The sequence below is a fragment of the Acanthopagrus latus genome, chromosome 2 (assembly GCF_904848185.1).
Source record: "Acanthopagrus latus isolate v.2019 chromosome 2, fAcaLat1.1, whole genome shotgun sequence".
NCBI lineage: Eukaryota > Metazoa > Chordata > Actinopteri > Spariformes > Sparidae > Acanthopagrus > Acanthopagrus latus.
This window is the reverse complement of record NC_051040.1, coordinates 2,437,678-2,461,199: the sequence shown is the minus strand read 5'-3', so window position 1 is coordinate 2,461,199 and position 23,522 is coordinate 2,437,678. Positions and strand designations below refer to the sequence as shown.

General features: G+C 41.4%; 1 protein-coding gene across 4 annotated transcripts in view; it reads left to right on the top strand.

The window, feature by feature from the left end:
* The window catches only part of pak1 (p21 protein (Cdc42/Rac)-activated kinase 1), a 54,201-nt gene that overhangs the window by 6,357 nt on the left and 24,322 nt on the right, over positions 1-23,522 (top strand). For 2 of the 4 annotated variants that reach the window (XR_005078397.1, XM_037118535.1), the window contains exons 2-3: positions 5,350-5,414; positions 21,255-21,474. Coding sequence is in view for 3 of the 4 variants with exons in the window: in XM_037118535.1 (XP_036974430.1) it covers positions 21,282-21,474 (193 nt within the window). In the remaining variant the exon portion in view is untranslated. Of the gene's footprint in view, positions 1-5,235; positions 5,255-5,349; positions 5,415-18,491; positions 18,608-21,254; positions 21,475-23,522 lie in introns of those variants that run through there. The other 2 variants (XM_037118545.1, XM_037118554.1) reach the window with 2 other exon arrangements.

The window sequence follows — 23,522 nt, the reverse complement described above, 5'->3', positions numbered from 1 at the left end:
ATCCAGCTTCTTGAGAGCTGACATCGTGTGTGTGTGTGTGTGTGTGTGTGTGTGTGTGTGTGTGTGTGTGTGTGTGTGTGTGTGTGTGTGTGTGTGTGTGTGTGTGTGTGTGTGTGTGTGTGTGTGTGCGTGCGTGCGTGCGTGCGTGCGTGCGTGCGTGCGTGCGTGCGTGCGTGTGTGTGTGTGTGAAGCCCAGTGACCATATGGTTGAGGAACCACCCACTCATTGGGACGAGCCACACCTTCCTGTAACACCCACACACACTCACACATTTCTTTACTTTTAATCTGTCCCAGTGACACGTGCACACACCTTCAAACACACACACACAAGCAGCAAGCAAGTGTGAGTGAGATAAATGAATTTCAAATTACAGAGTGAAAGTAGGTCGACACATAAGTTTGTATGTCACACCTCTGTGTGTGTGTGTGTGTGGGTGTGTGTGTGTCTGTGTGTGTCTGAATATTTCAGCGCTGAAGTATTGTATTCCCACCCTGTGGCCTTGCATCCACAGAGAGATTGTGTGTGTGTGTGTGTGTGTGTGTGTGTGTGTGTGTGTGTGTGTGTGTGTGTGTGTGTGTGTGTGTGTGTGTGTGTGTGTGTGTTACATCATCACGTGATTACATACTGTTTCTGTTGCGTGTGTCTGCTGGGAGATGAACACATGAGTATGTGATTTCACTTCATGACTGAGACGCCCCTGCCTCGACCAACACATGTCCGTTCTCAGACCATGGTGAGGTTATCTGGGGTCAGGTCTAAACACTGAAACGTTGTTGTCATTAAACTTAACTGCATGTGAAGTGGACAGTGTGCAGGAGTCTTTATCTTGGTTTGTCGGCCTTCAGTCTTTTCCCCTGCACCCCCTTTTGATCTTAAATTGTGCAAAAGCTGTATTCTGTGAATACCATTTTAAAATAAATATGATGTTTTTTGTACATTAATTAGACTGAGAGTACCTGAATGTAACGCACAGCTCTGACTCATGTTTTTCGACATTTTACACACTAAGAAAACAGTGATGAATGATTGTAGATCAGGGTCTGCAGTGATGCAACGTACATTTTCCCCCTCAGTCAGAAGTAAACTGACCTATCATGATATTTTCAAATGCCAACATCATGATACCATCTCTACAGATATCAAACTGCTGCTCAGGGCTGCAAACTGAATCCTCTCTCGTTCCTGCTGTCTGTTTTTATGTCTTTTTTCTGTCCTTCTTCCCCTTCACCAAACTCTCCTCAACTTCGTCTCCTTTTCTCTTCTTCCTCTTCTTACGTGTCTTTCCTTACTAACCTCCTCATCATCACCTTTCTCTCCTTTCCACTCCTCCTCTTTAACCCTTCTCTCCCTCCTCTTCACATCTCCATCCCTCTCTTTATTCCTCATGTCTTCATGGCTGATTTCCTCCTCCTCCTTGTCCTCTTCTTCACCTCCTCCTCCTCTCATGTCCACTCCTCTCCCACAGCCTATCTGTAACCAGTGAAGCAACTGTAATACTGTTATCTATAAATATCCCTTCATTTCTCTCACTGTCAAACAGAGGAAATCTCTCTTTAACTGTTGTCCACTTTACCAGTTATGTTTTCTTCTCTCTGCTATTTCTGCCAGAGGATTCTCTCACTTTAAGTCTCCACCTCTCACATTTAGAGCAGAAGGAAACTTTTTTTCTAATCACACTGGATGCAGTTTCATTTATAGTGCTTGACATTCGTTATTAAAGTAGAAAAACATGCACAGTGAATTTAAATTTGATCTAATTCGCAATAAGGTCGATTGCAATACTCAAATTGCAGACGATGCTATTTTTTGACAAAGGTTAAAGGGGGAGCCAAGATGGCGTCCTTGTAACACATCTGTTGTGATGTCTCCAAGATTTTCAGTCTCCAAACTATGGATTTAATGTTGCTAAGATCATAAATGACAACCTGTGATTTAGGGATGACATATTTTTGTAGGCTAACTCCAAAGTTAGCATCGCCCTGGTTCCCTCGTCAAAAAGCTGATGAGCTTACACATTTTGTTCATCAAGAAAAACTTCACAGATGAACACCTTTTTTATTTTCGAGGGGTAAATTAAATCTCAGCACAACATCAGCACCACTAAGCGTCTTACTTGTAGTTTTTAGGACTACAAACTTCCCAATCTATGATTGCCAGGCTGAGTACTCGCCTCGTCTGACTGGACGGATGCTGCATTCACATGCTCCTGGGACGGTCCTGTTTCTGAAGTTGGGAAGTCGTTCTTCTGATTCTGTTGTGTTCATGTGCATCATGTCCGAGTGTGAGGCCAACGTGGACGGCAGAATGAAGCTGCTTCGCCTTTTAATCACTCAGAGCGCTAACATGATCAGCATTAACATGTGGTGTCATGATACTTCTTGAAATGCCTTGTTGTGATGGCCGCCATCTCGCTAGCTTTGTATTTATTGTCACTTTTTCTCCACTTCCTCCTTCTCTCTCGTTGCCTCTTTCCTGATTGTCTTCTCAGCCTCATCGCTCTCAGGCCAAGATCTGTTTCTCATTTTCTCTGTCTCTCTCCCATCTTGTCCCTTCCCCAGGGGGATGTTTCATGCTGTGTTCTCACCTCCGTTTCAACAGAGACGAGAACAACACCCTCGTCGCTCGCTAGCACTCTCCAAATTTTAAATATGGCCAGTCGAGCGCGTCAGCTTGCCCTCTACATGCACCCTCTCTCTCTTTCAAAGTGTCAAAAACCATTAAATAAACCATACTGATACCAAAGAGCTCAGTTTTGGTGTATTTTCCAAAGACCTGGCAGTCACACTACAGCTCAAAGGATTAATGGATCAGCAGAAAATTAATCTTTTGTAATTCGAGTAATATAGTGAGTCATTTTTTTAATGATGGAGGGCTAATAATTCTGTGGATCCGGCTTCATAAATATTAATATTTGCTGTCTTTTTTCTTTGAAAATTGAATATCATTTGCTTTAGGACTGTTGGACATAAAACAAAAGCCATGTTAAGACATTAACATGGGCTCCAGGGAGCTTTTATTTATTTTTTAAAGACCAAACAATCAATGAATTGTGCATATAATCGGCATATTGATCCATAATGAAAATGATCAGTAGTTGCAGCTCTGATTCACACTGATAACATCCTCAACTTAAAGGATGAGTCCACCCAAACATGTAAATGCATTCACTCCTGTTCAGGAGATGATGACTGAAGATATTAATTTGGAGTTAAACTTATCCTTAATGCTTATTTCTGTAAAGTCTACTGATGCCTCACACCTCTACATATTTAGTTTTAGATTTTGAGATCTGAAATTCCAACGTATTTTCATGTGTGCGTCTCTGGCAGCTGCTTGTCAGCATTCATCAGATGACAAGCATGCACGGCAGGAATAATTAGCCGTTCTGCCATGAAACACAATTACTTTCACGTTTCTCTGCCAAGTACATTACACGCACCAGTAGTCTGACTTATTGTATGTGTGAGTTTCACCTCACAGATAAGACAGGCGGCCGGTCGGGGGGAGACAAAGCCGGTTTAGAGAGCAACCTGTTGGATTTTCAGGCTGCTGTGGTCGTTGATGCCTCAGCCTTGAACTGAACAGACAAAGCTAATTTGGAGCTAAACCTCCGCAGTCTGATCTAATAATGACGTTACGACTGACAGCAATGAAGCTGCATGTATGGCAGCCAAACTCTTACTAATAAAGTTACTAATAAACCTGTTAATAATGACAGTAGATTTGTACTGGGTAATTATCGAATACTATAATAAACTGTCAGCAGAGTCTAATGCCGTAACGAATAATATTATCATGGTATACAGAAGAGCACTATTGTAAGGATATACAAATATATAATATATGAAGTGTCAAAAAGTAAAGTTTACTTCATCTAATATCACATATACGTTGCGTCAACCAATTATGGGCCTCTCTGGTCTGATCCAATATTCCACATTTTATTTATTTATTTAGTTTATTTATTTTATCCCATTGCCCTTTCAGTGAAACAATAAAAAAGCAGCTCTTCTACTTCTTCTGCTGCAATCTGCATAGTAACTAGTTACTCGAGTCAAATTCTGCTGTTACTGTTTCATCGTGTTCACTTTCAGATGTTGTTTAGTTATTGCTGCTGAAAACACAACTTTTCCTGTGATGCCACTTCACAATAAAAGCTTTTAAATGACTAAACGGGGGGCTTTAATTGTGAGGTTGCCCAGTTGTGGTGGACATGCAAAGCCCTGCTACAGCGAGTCAAACTGAGTAGAGCCAGGCTGGCAGATATGATGTAACAGATGCTCTGTCTTTACCTGGATACAGCAGCTCTGAAGGTCTTGCTGTAAGTGATCCTAAATCAGTTCATCAGTTATTGAGAGATCTGTATGAGCGACCTGCAGCTCACCTGAAGTGGAAGCTTGGTGAGTGGATGTATTATTAGAAAAGGGTAACGCTTGGCCAAATCTTACCCTCAGTCTGTGTGTGTGTGTGTGTGTGTGTGTGTGTGAGCAGCACAGGTGAAAGAGCAACAAACACACAGCTGGCAACATGTCACATTAGCCTGTGGTAATGAGAGTTTACCAACACCTAAATAAGCCATAATCTACAGCTACATGTGCATAACCTTCTGGCTGTTGGCATGTGCGTGCGTGTGTGTGCGTGCATGTGTGTGTGCGTGTGTGTGCGTGTGTGTGTCCTCTCACAATCAGGTGTGAATGTGTGGACAGCTGCAGGGCTGGCTCTCACCTCCTGCCCTCCTTCTGTTTGACCTCCGTTTTCCTCTTTCAAACCGTCATCTGTTCATCCTCGTCTGAGCCCCAGATGACACCGACACGCTGTGGACACACAAACGGCTTCATCCTCACTTTTAACACGACAGACTGTTTGTTTGTTTGTGTGACGGCATGTGGACCCCATCTGCTGAGAGGAAAAAGCATAGAAGCCCCGTCCACACTCGTGAAGCTTTTTGTGGATGAGTTTCACGGCCGCTCCTGTTTATTCTTGATTTTGTGTCAATAACTTGTCACCATGTTCAGTTGTGTTGAAAATCACACTGGCGTTTCTTTCTATGATATGAAGTGACATCTACATGCCGTCCTGTCTCTTCTCTGCAGGACTATAAAATGAGACTTTATTGAGCGGCATTAAAAGCTAACAACCCAGGAAATACTGTCAGGCTTTGCTAGCCTGCTAGCATAAATCTGTGTGATACCTTTGTGGCTGTCTGAGGACAGAACAGGACAGAAATGAAAAAGACATGTTAAAGACAACGCAAGTACAGAATTCTGCTGAAATTTGTGCTGTTGATGAAAGTGACCAGCTGATCAGCAGTGTGTAATGACTGCTGTCTCTCTGTTTGTGTGCAGGCTGCAGGTTGAAGCTGCCTCTTTGCTTTTCTGTGAGAGGAGCGACCCGGATACGACATTAACAGGTAAGACTGTAATTCTGAGTCTGAGAAGGGAGAGGCCTAACATGCGCTAACACACACACATTGTTTATTTATTACTTTACCATTATTTATTACTTTTGTATCCCTTTCTCACTTTGTTTTACTACTGTTGCAAGACAATTTCCCTCGGGATAAATAAAGTCTTCTTGAATCTTGAATCTTGAATCTTGCCAGATCAGCTCCAAGACAAAAAAACATAGAAGCTCCATGATAATAATGATGTGATGTCACTTTCTGTTTCTTGTGGTCTTTATTCCACTCAGTCTTTACAGAGCAAATAGGCATTTCTTGACATCTGGTGAGGCTGAATGTTGTATAGTATAAGAGTGCAGCAAGACCATCGGTCATGCAAACTTATTTGATATTTTTTGTTTTTGAGACTAATTTCCAGGTTGTCAAATACAGATGCTTTTGGTTGAGGGTTGAAGTCCGATGTGACCAGACCAAACTAAATTTAGCCGTTCATTGTTTCATCTGTGAAAACACTGGAAAAAAAATGTTTTTAAAGGGTTATTTGTGTTTTTTTGTGGTCACACTCACTATGTTGACTGTAGACTGTTGAATGTGTTGTTTAATCCGACATGCTGAGGGTGTTCACTAAGCAGAGAAACGCTCCTCTTGCAGCAGGGATTTGTGGGCCTCATGCTCTCAGTCTCTGTCTCTGGATCAGGTCACCCTGCAGACATGCTGTTCATTAGATCATTCATACACAAAAGACATTTCAGAGGAAGCACGCAGCAGCTCATCAGCGCTGTGGTTCACTGAGGGAAACCAGAGTGTTTCACATTATGTAAGTCAGCTGTAATGGGATTCTGCCTTTCTGGCCTGATGGCTCCCAGCATGCACTGCAGCCTCCATTATTTATGGGGTTTCCATAGTAATTGGGGTGCGGCAGGGCGGAGTCTGACAGCTGGTAGATCAGGGATGGAGAAAGAACCCCCTCCACCCACCAGCACACCTGTGTGTGTGTGTGTGTGTGTGTGCGTGTGTGTGTGTGTGTGTGTGTGTGTGTGTGTGTGTGTCTTTAAGGGTGGGGGAGTTTATGGTGCTCCTGAGAACTGAGACTCTGAGGGCTCGCCATGCATTTTTTATGTACTGCATCATCGTGTGTGTGTGTGTGTGTGTGTGTGTGTGTGTGTGTGTGTGTGTGTGTGTGTGTGTGTGTGTGTGTGTGTGTGTGTGTGTGTGTGTGTGTGTGAGCTCCGGATGCCTCTGTGTGTGAATATTGCCACACAAAGGAATGTGTGATACAGTGTGATCCAAACTTTATTTTCTTTTTTACTAAAAAAACCTCACAATACTTTTTCATACTGAGGCAGAAACGGCACAACCTCGTGATCCCCAACGACTCCCTGAAATAACGTGTTCCAACATATTCCTTATTCCAGCGTTTTCCACAAACTCTTGCTGCTGGTCCACATGTCCTGGAAGACACAAGTGAGAAGTTAGGTCATTTTCTCATCGAGGGGTCGACCGGTATGGTTTTTCTAAGGCCAGTACTCTGATATTGATTATAAGTAAGCCAGTAGACCAATAACAGATAATTGGAATCGATATATATGAACATTAAGAATAAAAATCTTTGTCTCAAACTTGCGAATAACCAGTGATGGAATGTAACTAACCAGATTTACTTAATACCGTACTTGTGTCCAATTGTGAGGTAATTTGCTTAAACTAAACTAAATTTTTATTTTCTGCTACTTTATACTTTAACTACTGTACATTTATTTGGCAACTTTCGTTTCTGCTTACTTTGCCAATTGAGAATATTCAGTGCTGATTGGCTATTACTCGTGACATCACATGGTGTTGATATCCTGAGAACACAGAGTGGTGACCAGGATGCTGCATCAGAGCCAAAGTCCTGCATTTTTTAGTTTATTTATTTTTGTGGCAGTCGGACACAAAAACCACCAATGACAATAATCTGAAAAATGATCAATCCCCGCCCCGATAATCAGCCAGACTATTATCTCACCCTGTTACCTGCAGTCAGACTTCTTTTTCAAACCAGTAGATTCGACTCCTGCTGGTCATCAGAAAGAATAAGAATGCAGATTTAAAGCCAGTCAGTGAGCGGAACACAGCTCATTGCTCAAAACAACAGCTGGATTTGTTCACAGTATCAGAAATCCCATTTTGACATTGAATGATGATTTTGATTTAGCCTGTGTTTTAAGGTTGTCCATAGCGAAGGGACAACATATCCGATGCATCACTCTGTCCTGATACTAATTTTGCCATTTTTATTCACAAACACAACACAATGTAACGTCGACACATGTGAACTTGGAACTTGGATTATTGGTTTATTCTGCTGCCTGAGACCTTTCTGGCTTCTTTTATGAATATATGAAAGGTTTAAAAGAAAATAAGCTGGTTGTCACAGTTTGAACCAGACTCCTTCAGTACACATGTGGAAGTGAACAAACTGCAGCAGGAACAAGAAAGTTGCAGCAGCTTTCAGCATCCACATCTGCAATTTCTCCAGAAATTCTGTTTAAAAAGTGTTGTTTTGTTCTCAATACTAGAAATCAGGCACGTGTCCGAGTTTCCCCAAAGTTGAGAAGTTACCTGATCCCATCAGCAGAAAGCTGACGTCACTGAATCCTGATATGAACAAAAATTTTGATAAACAAATTTTCAAAATAAACAGCACATTGATTTTATAAGAAGAGTTGCTAATTTCTTTTCTGTCTATTGATCTAGAGAATAAAGAGTGTGTGTGTGTGTGTGTGTGTGTGTGTGTGTGTGTGTGTGTGTGTGTGAACTCTCAGACAGATTTTCCAGTGAAAAATGGTTTTGTCTAAATTCCAGTGGTCTCATGTTGCTGCTCAGCTTTCTGTCTATTCTTTGATCCCTCGCTCTTTACTTTCCTCTGCCCCCCACTTGCCCCCTTTCCTATTTCTCTCTCTCTCTCTCTACTTTGTGTTCGTTCAGTATGTCTCTCGCTCCCGCTGGTCCACTTAGTCTCTGTGTTACTTTCCCTTTTTGTCCTCTTTTGTCTTGCTCTTCTCTTCGTGCTTGCTCATTGTTGGATCACTCAGACCAGAGAGATTCCTCTTTTCATTCATTCGGTCTTTTTAAAAACTTTTTTTTTTCTTCCTTGCACACACAAATGATGAAAAGCTGTAAGCAGAAAACTTTCCAGACAGATTAAACGCAGTGAGCTCTGATGTGGTGATGGAACGACGAAGTAGAATAGTGTGAAGAAGAGAGAGACGGAGGGTTCAGCTGCTGTCAGAGTTTAGAGAGTTTAAATGTGTTTTTTCTCTTTGGTCCTTTGGGGAATGCATCATTAGCTGTCATGCCAGTTATGTAGTTTTTAATTTAAACAGAGAGAGAGTGTGAAACAACAATTCTGTCACGACTGGGATTCCAAATTGAAGATGGCTCAGAATGGGCTTTCAATTTCCATCATCGAAATCAAAAGTGGAATTGTTGATTTTTCCCAGTATTTTTTCTCTCCACCTCACTTGTTCAACTAAAAACAATTAAAAAAAAACCCCACAACATTTCTAAGACAACAGCTAACTTCCAGTCACTCATCCTGTGTGCACAACGACAATGTCAGTTTATTATTTAATTACTTTATTGTTTTCAATAGATTCTTTATTGACTTGTTTGTGAAGAGTGTTTACTCTGACAACTTTGAGAGATCTAACTTTTTACAAACTGAATTTCTGTTTTTGGCTGTTTTTTGTTTTTATTTTTCTATATTTTTGGTGAATATTATTTGAACTTAAAAAAGTCTAACTTGCAACGAGCCACCGGGGTAAAGTCAAGCTGTTGCTGTCTTTTCTTTGTCCTTGATTTGTGGTGTCGACCTGCTGGAAGGGAGAACTGAGACCAAAGATGTACGGGAGCCTGTAAGGGACAGTGCTGCCATGCACAGTCATACCTATATCCTCCACCCTGTATATGATATATAGGACACACACACACACACACACACACACACACACACACACACACACACACACACACACACACACACACACACACACACACACACACACACACACACACACACACACACACACAGCTTTGTATGAGACAGACTGTAGGACTCTTCTGCTGTGCGGCTATCTATTGGATGCCACGACTGATTTATCTCCACTGCAGTGTGTGTGTGTGTGTTTGTGTGTTTTTGTATGTGTGTGTGTGTGAGAAAGATGCTTCCATCATGTTTATGGCTCACATTATGCGATCCTTACTGCTGTGTGTGTGTGTGTTGATTTCAATTATGGTACAGTATAGGGTACAGTGTGTATCCATGTTACTGACTGTGTGTGTGTGTGTGTGTGTGTGTGTGTGTGTGTGTGTGTGTGTGTGTGTGTGTGTGTAAGTTTACATTAAGCCTATTACCATCATTAGAGAACTTGCCACTTAAGGCTCTGCAGTGCATCCTGGGATTGAATCGAACACTTCACGTCTTTCTCTCCTGCAGCTTCTCATCTTCCATCTTCTTCTTTCTTTTTTAAATGTCCTTTTTTTCTCTTTTGTTCTTTCTGTTCTCTTTCATGTCTTACTTTAACCCTTTTTTTTTTTAGATGTTTTCTATTCTTCTCTCCTCTTCTTTAGCTCTTTTCACTCCATGTATTTGCTGAACTCTTCTGGGTTTTGTCCTCCTCAGACTGCTGATTTTGCAAACCTCCTCTCCTACATGACAGCTACAGTGTAGACAGTTTACTTACATTTTTCTTTTAGTCATTTGCTTTTAATGTTTCTGTTTATAATCTATCCGTCCTTCCCTCCCTCTCTTCCTCTGTCTTGGTATTTTCCAACTCTTCTGCTTCTCGTAAAAACCAATCAGGTCGACTTCGGACAACCAATCAATCAGTGGCAGTTAGTCAACACTGACCAATAACAGCTGCTGATTCCTATGATGTCAGACACACACAGTCAGCGATGCTCAGCTGATAAATCATTAAGGACTTCTTTAACTCTGTCCTCCTTTTGATATTTCTCCTCCTACAATCTGCTTTATGTTCGTGTGTGGAGGAAATCACTTTCAATAAAGTTTTTATTCATTTTCATTTTCCCCAGAAGTAGATTCTTTTTATACCTGACAGTGCAATTAAATATCAGGCAATGATGCAGTCAAAGTCAATGCCTGTAAAAGGTGACATAACTTCCTTACATACGTATGTTGGCTAGCTGTGGTAAAATTGTGTGTTATGTACGTCATGATTAACAGGACAAATGTTAGAATTCATTTTAAATTAAAAAAAAAATAGCAGTTTTGATCAGGAACAGAAATTTCAAAGAACTTGGCAAGTTAATGATCAGATATGATGCAACACAACATGCTCGCTTTCCATAATAACAGACTTTATGTATTAGTTACCTGAGACATAATCACTTGTTAATGTGTGACTGGCAATGACAGGTGGACGCCACACACACCTGTGATGCCAGCTCATTAAACAGATCAAACATCACCAGTACAGCAACTCTACACCTGCCTCATCCTCTACGATGCAGCTTATTAGCATAATTTGTTTGATTCATTAGATTATTAATGGTGATTAAACAATACTGATTTAATCTTCACCTCCTCGTCAGGATGAGATTATAATATTTCAACGGTACTTCATATGTAAAAATTGGATTTATTCATTTTTATAATCAGAGGAAATCCTCGCATTTTCCTTTGTGATGATTTGATTGGACGCAGCAGAAAAGCAGTAGATTTAGAAATAAAAGGAGACATATGGCAGAAAAAGGTGTGTGTGTGTGTGTGTGTGTGTGTGTGTGTGTGTGTGTGTGTGTGTGTGTGTGTGTGTGTGTGTGTGTGTGTGTGTGTGTTTGTATCCGCAGTCTTAGGGCACAACAGACCTGAAACATCAGGTCTCCCAGCCGGGGGTCTTAATGTGACCTTGTAGCCTATGTCAGTATTGATTATGTAGAGCTGTGTGTGTGTGTGTGTGTGTGTGTGTGTGTGTGTGTGTGTGTGTGTGTGTGTGTGTGTGTGTGTGTGTGTGTGTGTGTGTGTGTGTGTGTTTTGTGTACTAGTCCTTATTGGATTGGAAGACATCACACACATCACAATCTGGACTTTGATGCTATCACCCTAAATTTGCACACACTCACATAGCATCTTATTTTTGCCATCTGATGTGAATGAGCAATTTGTGATTATTTTTTAATCTGCTGATCATTAACAGATTGATCTTTTGGTGTTCTTTATTGGCTGTCAGCTGTAGTCTGTCACACTGGACAGTAGAGAAAGCTGTACCATTGTCTGGTCCAAAAGTGGTTCAGTCGACTGCACCGACAAAATGAGATTCAGCTTCTCGACTGATTATTCAAATCAACGACAAATGTAATGTAAATGTTCTCATGACCGAGCCAAGCAGCGAGAGATCCCCCAAATGATCTCAGTAGGTAGTGAACTAAATTCATTATGTATGTTTTTATAAGCACATGCACATACGCATGCACGCACGCACACACACACACACACACACACACAAAACACACAGTGGCCTCAGTTGGCCCCTGAAGGCAGTATGCTGAGGCGGGGCTGGACAGATGGTTGTATGGTGTGTGGCAGGAGTTCTGGGATGGGATGCCTTGCTTATAATAACCTGCATAATCAATGTGCTGCACACACAGCCGGACAGACAGCTAGTTAATCGCGTGTGTGTGTGTGTGTGTGTGTGTGTGTGTGTGTGTGTGCACTAGATATTTCTGTGTCTGTGTTCTGGTCTATTTATGGATCTCTTGTATTTCTGGGAAATTTCTTGAAACATCTGAAATGATGTTAAATCTAAGGCCTTAGATAGAGTGACTACAGCTGAATATAATGATTTTTCTTCTGTTTTGAAAACTCCTGCTGTTTCTTAGTGCAGTTGATATGATACAATGAGATACAATATGATACACCTAAATGTCACTGTGGGGACGGAGATAAAATCAAAGAAAAACACACCAACAGTTAAAAAGTTTTTTTGTATGAAGATAAGCCATTCACGCCTTTGTTGATGTGATGATATTATTTCTGTTTAAATTAACGTTAAAAGGTTTTGAGCAGACTTAAAGTCATTAGACTTTGTGTACAACTGATTATTATTGATGTCATGTATAATTTTAGGATTATTTTCTTCATTAGTACATCTTAATACATCTTGATTAAATGTTTGGCCTGTTCTAACATCTCCTGACTGCAGCGATCTCACAAAGCCCCAAGTGAAGTCTTCTTACATTAGTTCTTGTTACCTCTGACTAACTCTCCAAAGAAATTCAATTTACAATCATGTGAATCTGAGAAAGGAAGAAATTCCTCACAATTTAGAAGCTGAAACCTTCTTTTAGAGTTTTTAGCATTTTTAGAGTTATTGCTTGAAATACATTTATCAGTTATCTCACAGATCCCTTCAGCTCTTAGGTCGACGGGCCTTACAGAGAATCTAAGGGCAGAAAAGTAAAGCAGTAAAAAACAATGCAGAGAAGTTTCAAACCTGAAAAGTTCTCTAAATAGAGAGCTGCTCGTTTGGAGTGAGGACGTAAACTGAACCGACCACTGGAGCCTGAAACACAAAGGATTATGGGTAAAGTGAGAGGGATTTTGACATCTGAACCGATTATGTTATTATGAGTTGAAGTTCCCTCAGGCAAGGCACTGAACACCTCCAACTAATCTACTGCAGTGTGTGTGTGTGTGTGTGTGTGTGTGTGTGTGTGTGTGTGTGTGCCCCCTGCTAAGGGACAGTCTGTTATTTGGTCACGCACGCTCTCTCTTCATCCACACCCTCTTCCTCTCCAACTCTTTGCTTCGATTCTCTTATTTTCTTCACTCCCTCTCTCTGTCTCTCTCTCTGTCTCTCTCTGTCTCTCTCTCTCTCTGTCTCTCTCTCTCTCTCTGTCTCTCTCTCTCTCTCTCTGTGTGTCTCTCTCTCTCTCTCTCTCCTTCATTCATGCAGAAGAAAACCACCACCCTCCTCTCCTCTTTTCTCTTCCCTCGCTTTCTCCTCTCCTTCTTCTCATCTATCCATTATTTTATGTTTGGCCACATCCTGCTCTTCAAAAATGACCATCTGTCTTGCACACACACATGCACACACACACACACACACACGCACACACGCACACATGCGCGCACACACACACACACACACACACACACACACACACACACACACACACACACACACACACACACACACACACACTGGCATGGCCTTTAAACACACCCTCACTGCTTTTCAGATGTGTTGATAATTACTGAAAGTGTGGAGTGTGTTAAACAAAGAGGAAGTTTGTGCATTTGTTGAGGAATATTTTCAGCAGCAGAATTTCAAATTTCCTAATATCAGGCTGATAATCATCAGAGTAATCAGAAGATTAAAATGAAAAATGAAGATCGATAATGAAAGTAATTGTCAGCTGTAGGCCTGACACGGAGTAAAGCAAAGAAAACAGTTTTACATTAATCAAGCTGATGAAAAATGAAAAAGAATGAAATCTGTATTGAACACGAAAGAAAAGTCAGGACGAAGAGTGTAAAGCAGGACTCTGCCGAGGCTGGCACTTCAAAGACCCAAATTATAATGGGTGTGGTCGAGATGTGTGTGTGTGTGTGTGTGTGTGTGTGTGTGTGTGTGTGTGTGTGTGTGTGTGTGTGTGTGTGTGTGTGTGTGTGTGTGTGTGTGTGTGTGTGTGTGTGTGGAGACACTGTGCAAATGAACTTGAAAATAGATTCTGTGCATTTGTGTGTGTGTGTGCTGGGACTTGCACATGTATCCATATATATGTGTCTTTTCTGTAAAATATGTTAAAATATACATTTGAAGTCTGGGCCTTGGGGTTTGTCCTGTTACCATGACAACCTGATGTAGGAGTCGACAGAGACAGAATTCGATCTCTTCCTCTCCTCTCCTCTCCTCTCCTCTTCCTCTTCCTCTTCCTCTCCTCTCCTCTCCTCTTCCTCTTCCTCTTCCTCTCCTCTCCTCTCCTCTTCCTCTCCTCTTCCTCTTCCTCTCCTCTCTTCCTCTTCCTCTCCTCTCCTCTCCTCTTCCTCTCCTCTCCTCTCCTCTCCTCTTCCTCTCTGGCGTTTCCTCGTCTTGATCAGTCAGACCTGCTCGGTCTCTCTGCTGTTTGTCTCGGTTGGTGTTTTGGGGATTTCAGAGCTCAGAAGAAATTTACTCCTCGTCTTTCTTCTTCTTTTGTTCTTTTGTTGCTTCTTTGGCCGGCAGCCCACTCTGATGTCTCCATCTCTCCTTTCATCGGTCCCTGTCTCTTTGTCTCTTCCTGTTTATGTCTCTTATTTATCTCCTCCCTCACACACACACACACACACACACACACACACACACACACACACACACACACACACACACACACACACACACACACACACACACAGGTTGCTATAGCTATGAGCGTCTCACAGTGTTGAGTGTGTGAGTATAGCAGTGGGAGATCCAGGAGCAGGCAGGGCTCTGTGGCCTCACCATGCCCAGAGACACTGAACTCTCCTGGCTACCACAGGGGCGGATCCCCCCTGCTGGGTCTGCTGGGTCAGCTAAATGTTTAACAAGGACGGAGGCAGAGAGGGAAGTAAGTGTGTGTGTGTGTGTGTGTGTGTGTGTGTGTGTGTGTGTGTGGTAACAATAGCTGCTATACAGTAGAATAAGATAATGGTTAATAATGGTTTTTTGCAGAACTGACCTGCTGTCAACCAGCATGCCAGGTCACCTTCAATGACGAAATAAGAAAGAAAGGATGAGGAAACAACTTAAGGTGTAAGATTATAAACACAATATTTTAATATGTTTGTATTAATATTTAATTCTTAAATGTCATGACTATGTCAGTATCAGTATATTGTAACTCCCCTAGATCAAGGTAATGATTATTTTGATTATTAATTGATATTTCTCTTGTGAAAAATGTCCATCACAGTTTCTCACATCCAGTATCCAGTATCCAGAAAAACATTTAAGCAATTAATTGATTAGTAGTTGCAGCTATATTTGGCGAATAGACACATTCCTGTTCATCTGGCTGTTTTTTATACTTACTTACTCATATAAAAGACAAAAATGTGTTTATGTGCTATTTATTCACAGTAACTCCAGCCTGATTCACATTAAGGTTAGTTTATTGCCTGCTGAACTCTCATATAAACCAGATAAAAACAACTTAAGCTAGACTAGCTCCTTACATATTTGTCCTGAAACTTGTGGGCATTAGGATTAATGTTTTATTTGATAGCATGAGTAAAGAGATGCAGTGCAGGAGGAGTCCGGGATGTCTGTGCTGAGTTTAAACAGCAATGGCATGCACCAATGTGTGTGTATGTGTGTGTCAGAGAGGGTTAATGTATGCACCGATGCTTCTCTGCGTGTCTTCTTCCAGTAAACGTGGCTGTAGAGGCTGACATGGCGTTTCCAGGAAGTGCTGACATTTATTGGAAACTATGTTGTGAGATGTGTGTGTATGTGTGTGTGTGCATAATGTGAGTCTCATGGAGATGAACATGTACAGTATCTACCTGCGGTTGTTGGATGTATAAATTTTAAATATTGTCTCTGATTCGGTGTTGTTGTCATTGATAAGTACATTGTAGACAGACGGACATAATGGTTTGATGAGGTCGATGGACAGTAGACAGTTGTGAAGCGCTGCTACATCTCAGCAGCAGTTATGTGTTTTTCCACTGACTTGATATCAGGGTTTGAAGGCTGCTGCAGAGCTGCTTGTGATGAGGGCATGAGAGAATAGAATATGAACTGATGAGTGATTCTCCATTTTAAGGCTGTGCTAATCAATATTTCTATAGTAAATATGGATCAGATGACTGTAATGTAGAATGCAGGTGGTCAGAATGAGAAACAGTAATTACACGATGCTGCAGATTGCTTCGGTTCTTCAGACTTCTTTCACCTTTCTGTCGTGTTTTGTTCTGATCTCCACCTTCATCAGACTTCAGCCTCAGCAGACAAAGATGGCTCCTGATCAAATATTGATCCTCCTACACATTTATTTTTTTCAACCTCAGCTTGCTGCCTGTGTAGCGCTGCTCTACTTCACACAACCTACAGTACAGCAACAACGTCTCAGGTTGCAGCTCATATCAGCTGTCATTAATTAACCTTAATTCTGGCAGTAAGTTGATAAAGAGCGAAAACAAAACTTGGCCTGTTGTTGGTTTCTGTGGTCATCCACGACCAGAGATCATTTGTAGAGGAAGAGGCACCAACACTACAGTCAGAGTGTGTCTGCCGTTCCAGCAACGGAAACACTTCAAGGGTCAGTATGTAAGAAAAGAAGACTTTGATATGAAAAAGAAAAGATGGAGACTCCTGCGAGGTGACAGGAGGAAGCAGAGTGTGAAGAGAGAAAGAGGAGAAAGGAGTAGATCATGAGCCAAGTGGACGAGGAGATGAAATGTGTGAGAGTTGTCAGCAGAGAAATGGATGGTCGGCCATGACGGCTCCGAGACACGCTGTAATCATCCTGTGTGTGTCTGTGTGTGTGTGTGTGTATGTGTTGTAGTTCCAGATATCATATAAGGTCTCTGACACTGTGATATTTTCTCATCAGTTAGACACACTATACCGTGTGTGTGTGTGTGTGTGTGTGTGTGTGTGTGTGTGTGTGTGTGTGTGTGTGTGTGTGTGTGTGTGTGTCTCTGCACACCATAAACACAGACTGTTTGTGTTGTTTTGTTGTGAAGTTTTTTGTCAGGTTGTTTTGATGGTTTCATCCTCTCAGAAGTTCTGCAGTCTCTTCTCTTGTCCACAGTTACTAACCTTGGTTAATTTTCATGTCTTGATGTTTCTGTGATTATTGTTAGATGATCAGTATGATGATATAAAATGATTTGCTGTCTGACTTGCTGCCTTATGGTGTAATGTGTGACATCATGTCGTGGTAAGTGGTCTGCATTTTTACAGCGCTTTTCCAGTCTGACGACAGCTCGAAGCGCTTTACATTCACACATTCATACACTGATGTTAAGTTTGGGGTTCAGTATCTTGCTCAAGGACACTTCGACATGCAGTTAGGGTTGCCGGGATTCCACAGCTGTGTTGTTTCTTTGTCATTGTTCGCACTTGTAATCCAGTGCAACGTCTCCAAATGTTAATTATATCTATATTTATGTATATATATTTTATACTGTGTTTTATTATTTGAACTTGAACGTTAGCCAGATTGATTATAGGGGGTCAAATGTCAGGGTGAGAGTTAAGTTTAGTGCCTTGCTCAATGACACATTGTCAGGCAGAGATGATTGTGTTGTGTTTAGGGGTGAAGTCATTGCAAGGTTGGGAAAACCCTCACTTTACTCATCTGGTGCTCATTTTAGAAGGTCAATTAATGTGTGTGTGTGTGTGTGTGTGTGTGTGTGTGTGTGTGTGTGTGTGTGTGTGTGTGTGTGTTTGTGCATGTGTGTGTGTGCATGTGTGTGTGTGTGTGTGTGTGATGTAGCAGACACTGTGTGGGTTTGTTTGATTGCAGGGCTCTGCTGAAACTGACAGCAGTGTCTGAAATATGAGACCTCTGTTGTCACATCCCCAGTGTGTGTGTGTGTGTGTGTGTGTGTGTGTGTGTGTGTGTGTGTGTGTGTGTGTGTGTGTGTGTGTGTGTTAGAGATTAAAGATTGACAAAGATTTATAATGTCACGTCAGGCTATTTTTAAAGAAGCGATTTCAGGGGTTAAAGGTGGTTTTAGACTCAGATTCAGTTTCAGGGTGTGTGCTTGGATGACGTGTGTGTCTGTGTGTACGTGTGTGTGTGGACAACAAAGGGAGTATCACTTCTCTGTAAACAATGATTGTTTGTATGTGTGACTGTAAACACACTCCACCTCTGTACTTGTGTGTGACTTGGTGTGTGTGTTTGGACTCAGTAGACACAATAAACACTTGTGTGTTTAGTTTTTCACAGTGCTTCTGTGTGTGTGTGTGTCTGAGTGTGTGTCTGAAGTGTATGCCATATTTCCCACTTCCTCATGTGACTCACCTTGTGACATCATGCTGTGACATCATCGTCCACGGGAGGCAGGGATGGTCAAAAGGCAAACGGAGCCTCTCAGTCTCAGCCAGTCACTCTCCTCTTTAACTCTCAGTGGAGTCGACAATTTCTCTTCATACAGAGCGATTAGTTTTCTTTTTGTTTGTGGACTGAAGCTGTAGACATGTTTGTCCACGTCTGCTAAGGTAAGATCTACCTGCTGCCTTGCAGACAGGAGCTCGTTGGTTTGGGGTTTTTAAATCTGTGCTTTATAAATGAGGCTGAAAGTGTGAGGCTGAACCTTCACCTTTTTATATCTGCTGAATATCCTTAAAACTGTGTTGAAGCTTGTTTCTGCTCACCATTCTTATACTTCATCATGTAAAGGAAATCATTGTCTGCTGTTTTCTGTTACCTGATGGAGAATTGTAGTTTTATTTCACATTGTCTTGTTAATTTTGTCACATGTTTTGCCTCCTGCGGGGTGAAGAAGCATCGTGTGCGTGATGTCATCACACTCCTGCAGACAGAGCAGCTGCTGATCAAAACTCAGCTGGGTGGGAAGTTTAGCTGAAGTTTTGTGAGAGAATCTCCCGTCTGACATTGAGAATTGAGTTTGGTGGTTTTATTTGGTGACTGAAAACACTCTCCTAGCTATTAATGGGAAACTAATTTTACTCATCAGTTTGTTAATCATGTTGAACTGCACGGATCATTTTATGATGAGTTTTCAGTCCTATGGTGGATGTTGGTTTGTTCTGGTCCAAATCAGTGGATGATTTTGTAAATGTTTTCTTGATGACCTGGTTTCTCTTCACTCTGAAAGCCACATGGAAACATTCACTTCTCTCATTGGTTAGATGTGTCTGGGCAGGAAGGTAAACAAAGGAGATTCAAACAATTTAACATAATAATACTGCTGCAGTTCACTTATAATTCATCTTTTTTTTTTTATTCCTTAAAAGTCACCAGACTGAAGGAAACAGTGTCTCTGCGATGCCAAAATCTTCACTTTGGTTTCAAAATCTTCCCTTTTCTTGAGGTCTGAAGGTCGGCTTGTAGTTGGACCGGATTGAGGTTGGTTGGATTACGTTCCCATCGTAGACTAACCACTCCAGAATTAGTTTGTGACTGGACTTCCTCTTAAGTCTCAGTGTGGTTGTTGTGGTCCGAGTGTGATTGCTGTGTTCAGATCTGTTCAAACAAAGACTGGATGATGCAGGTTTGAAAACGCCCTCACTTCTCAGCTGTTTACTTTAACATGTGGAGTTTCCTTTCATTAAAAGTTCTGTTCTGGTGTGGAAAGCCTGCGGGATTCGATCCGTGACATACAAGGAGAATCTGAATATTTTAAATGTTTGATTTTACTGAAAGACAGTAGATTTACTGAAAGACAGTAGACCGACTCAGTCATGAGGACACTCAGTAACTTATCCTGGATTTTAGATTTATTCATAACACACTTTAGAAACTACATTTAATTGAGGCTTTCAGTGTTGATTTTATTGTGTGTCACACGGTAAATTTGGATGAAAGTAAAATGTGTGACAAAACAGCATTATAATGAAGTACTGTAGCCTTGTATAGATGTCCTGACCTACAAATCTTCTTCACCAGATGTATGAAAAAGATCCCAACAATCAAAGTGATTTTAATTTTTAGTTTTTTGTCAGCCAAAATGAAAATTGCAATGCAAAAATATTTGTTTCCACTGATCGTGAATGATGTCAAAACGCAATATCTGCAAAACTAATCACACTGTGAATTTGTTACCCTAACATGCTGCCTGGTGATTCGATGAAATGTAGCAGAGCTGTCCTGATACAACAAAGTGCTGTTTCCTCTGCTCAGCATACTGCTGAAAACACCTGCAGGGAACTGATACTGTCAGGACTGTGAAAATGTTCTGACAAATCAAATTCTTAATGGGGATTAATAGATCACTGATGAATCATCATTAGCTCTGTGTGTGTGTGTGTGTGTGTGTGTGTGTGTGTGTGTGTGTGTGCGTGTGTGTGTTGACTTCTTCTGTGTAGCTCTGACCCACATAAGACTCCTCGTGGGTCTCTGTGTCCACTGGAGCATTTAGCAGAGCAGGTTAGCTTGCGTGCATGATGGTGTTGGTTTTGTGTGTGTATGTGTGTGTGTATGTGTGTGTGTGTGTCATTAAAATGCCCCTCTCTGCCTCTCAGCTGTGTGTACATACTCCAGGTTGTAATTACACAACAAAGTGTGTGTATGTGCGTGTGTTTTTGTGTGTACGTCAGATCTTCTGAAGAGGCAGAAAGTTGCTCTTTTCCTCCTCACAGTATTTAAGTCTGAGTCAGTAGACACACACACACACACACACACACACACACACACACACACACACACACACACACACACACACACACACACACACACACACCATGGTTTAGTCAGCACAGTGTTTGTAGATCAAATAGATTCAGTGAGCAAATGGAAACTCTTAGTTCGTTTCCTTTTCTAGCTTTGACTTCTTCCTTGATGATAAATTTGATGATACATTTCTACTGCAGAGGAAAATACCTTTTATTGTTGGTAATTAAATTGTTATTGTTGTTTTTTGGATTTACTGCCTACTAATTATCCAACAATATGTGATACATTTGTATTTGAGGTTGCTTTTTTATGTAGCACATAAAAGGAATAAAAACTAAGATCTGAAAGAAACAAGACAATTAAAAAAAAATAAAATAAACTAATGGGACCTTCAAATAAAGAGTCAAATAGAATAGAAGATATTAATTACAGATTTTAATTATGAATGCTCAACTGTGATTGGTTGATTCTGCTCACCTTGCCTCCTCTGATTGGTGTGTTTCTGTGCAGGAGCGGCCGGCTGCAGCCTAGCTGAAGATGTCTGATAATGGGGAGGTCGAGGACAAGCCCCCAGCTCCGCCCATGAGGAATACCAGCACCATGATTGGCTCCTGCAACAAGGACCCCGTCCCTCTCAACCATGGCTCCAAGCCCCTCCCACCGAACCCGGAGGACAAGAAGAAGAAAGACCGCTCGATCCGCTTCATCCTGACTGGAGGAGGCGATAAGAGTGAGTGCTGACATCACAGTTCTGCCCACACACACGTTGCCTTTGAGCAAAGCACTTTAGCCCCGTCGGAACCAGACGTGACATTATGTGCCTTGAGCGACCGCTCGTGATTGTGAATCTCATCTCCCCAAAACTGACCTGCTGTTTTGTGCACGAAGAAGAGAAAGACCTTGATGTTGGAAATGGAGCATTTTTAAGGTTGTAACTAGTTTAACGGTTAGATCAGTTGAAACAGAGCTTGTGTTCACAAACATCTGTTGCTCACCAGGAAGTAACGGGGGTCTTGATTACTGACAGAAGAAATGTGCATGATATAAAGCCTGTTTCGCACATTTATCTCCACCTTTTAAGTGTTTTGACAGTTGTCTGTGTTGTAATGCTGTATCGATGAGAGCAAACAAAGGTCGCTCAGTGAAGTCACAACTCTTCTCTGTTCTGGTGCAGAGTCACTCGCCGTCTCCCGCAAAAGACTCGAGACTCATTTGTTCAGACTTCAGCTCGACTCTGCACAACATAACCCCCAAATTGTGGAAATTTACAATGCTCATATTTTTGTAAATTGTGGAAGAAACCATAAAATCATGCAAGTATAGATTACATTTTGGAATATAGGGGAGACCTCTGTCAGAATATTGAATACCAGAGCACAAACTAATGAACTCAGAAGAGGTGCAGGTTAAGAAAGAAGCAACAAGGAAGTTATCATGTTTTTACTACCAGACGCAGCTCGATCAATAGTCAGCAAAAACATTTAAACCTCCTCAGAGTGTCTGCCTCCACTTCCACAGCCTCCCTCTGTGTATCAGAGCAGCACTGTACAGTTTACATCAGTCTGGCCTTATTGTGTCAGACGCTGCTTTCAGACGCAGCAGAATTCAACTCTGTTTTACCTTTTCTGAGCTTCTTTGAAGTCGGTTGAGGAAACTACTGTTTATCTCAACCATTAAAAAGTGCAGAGAGGTGCAGAAATGTGCTGATAGGGAATGAGGAGCAGCGTTAATGTGGCCATGTTAACAGTCGATGTGTGTTGGCCGACGTGTTGTCATCATTTTTGTCTTCAGTTTAAAAAATTAGACATGTACGAACACTGAATGCTGTCAGAACAACATGTATTTTAAATTAGTCCAGTGTTCATAAGATACAAACATGTATCACTGAATTTCAGTCATTAATTGGGGAAAGAGTATTTCTGCCTCACACACAGACTGCTACAGAAAACAGGCTGTGGTCTTCACAACACAAACAAGGATTCCATGAAATGATTCAGATTCAATTATGAGTGCGGTGAGGCCACTGATTTAGAAGGAAAGGCCAGAACATTCAGTAAAGCGTGCGGTGTTTCCAGTGGTGGATATTATATAAATAGAATCATGTTTACTGTGTTATTGTGCTCATGGAGACAGATGAGTTTGACCCTGTTGTGTCAGCACTGGGAGCAGATTCACTCACTCAGAATCTCTCTCAACACAGCAAATTGTTTCTGTATTATTATCTATACAGTGAGACCATACAGCTGCAGACATACTGCACCTGTACTGAAAGTGACAGATAAACACCTGCTGGTGATGCACCTGCTCTTCATTCTGAATCTCATACTGACTTTAGCAGAGATGTGGACTCGTGTCTTTGTGAGCTGGACTTGAGTCATTTGTGACAGTTTTGAGGACATGAACTTGATTTGAGACACGATGCCAGGAACGACTCCTCAGTGTTAATTTTGTTTCTAGTTTAGTATTTCAGTTTTAATCTGGCTGTCTGTATTAAAAGTAGTGTGTTAAAGTTACTGTACTGAAGGTTAGACTGCAGAAACTTAATGTAAACTTAAAAGTAATAAAGTGACCTGACTTGAAGACTTTAGTTAGATTGATAATCTGATGTGATTAATCCATATTGTACTCTGGTGTTGGAGGTCTAACAGCTCTCTCGCTCTGCTGTTCCTCCATGAAATATTAAGTTATGTTGAAAATGTCTAGTTTTGTAAAATGATCTGTTACTCCTAAATTCCTGATAAATGCATTTTCTTCCCTTTGACCGATTTACAATACAAC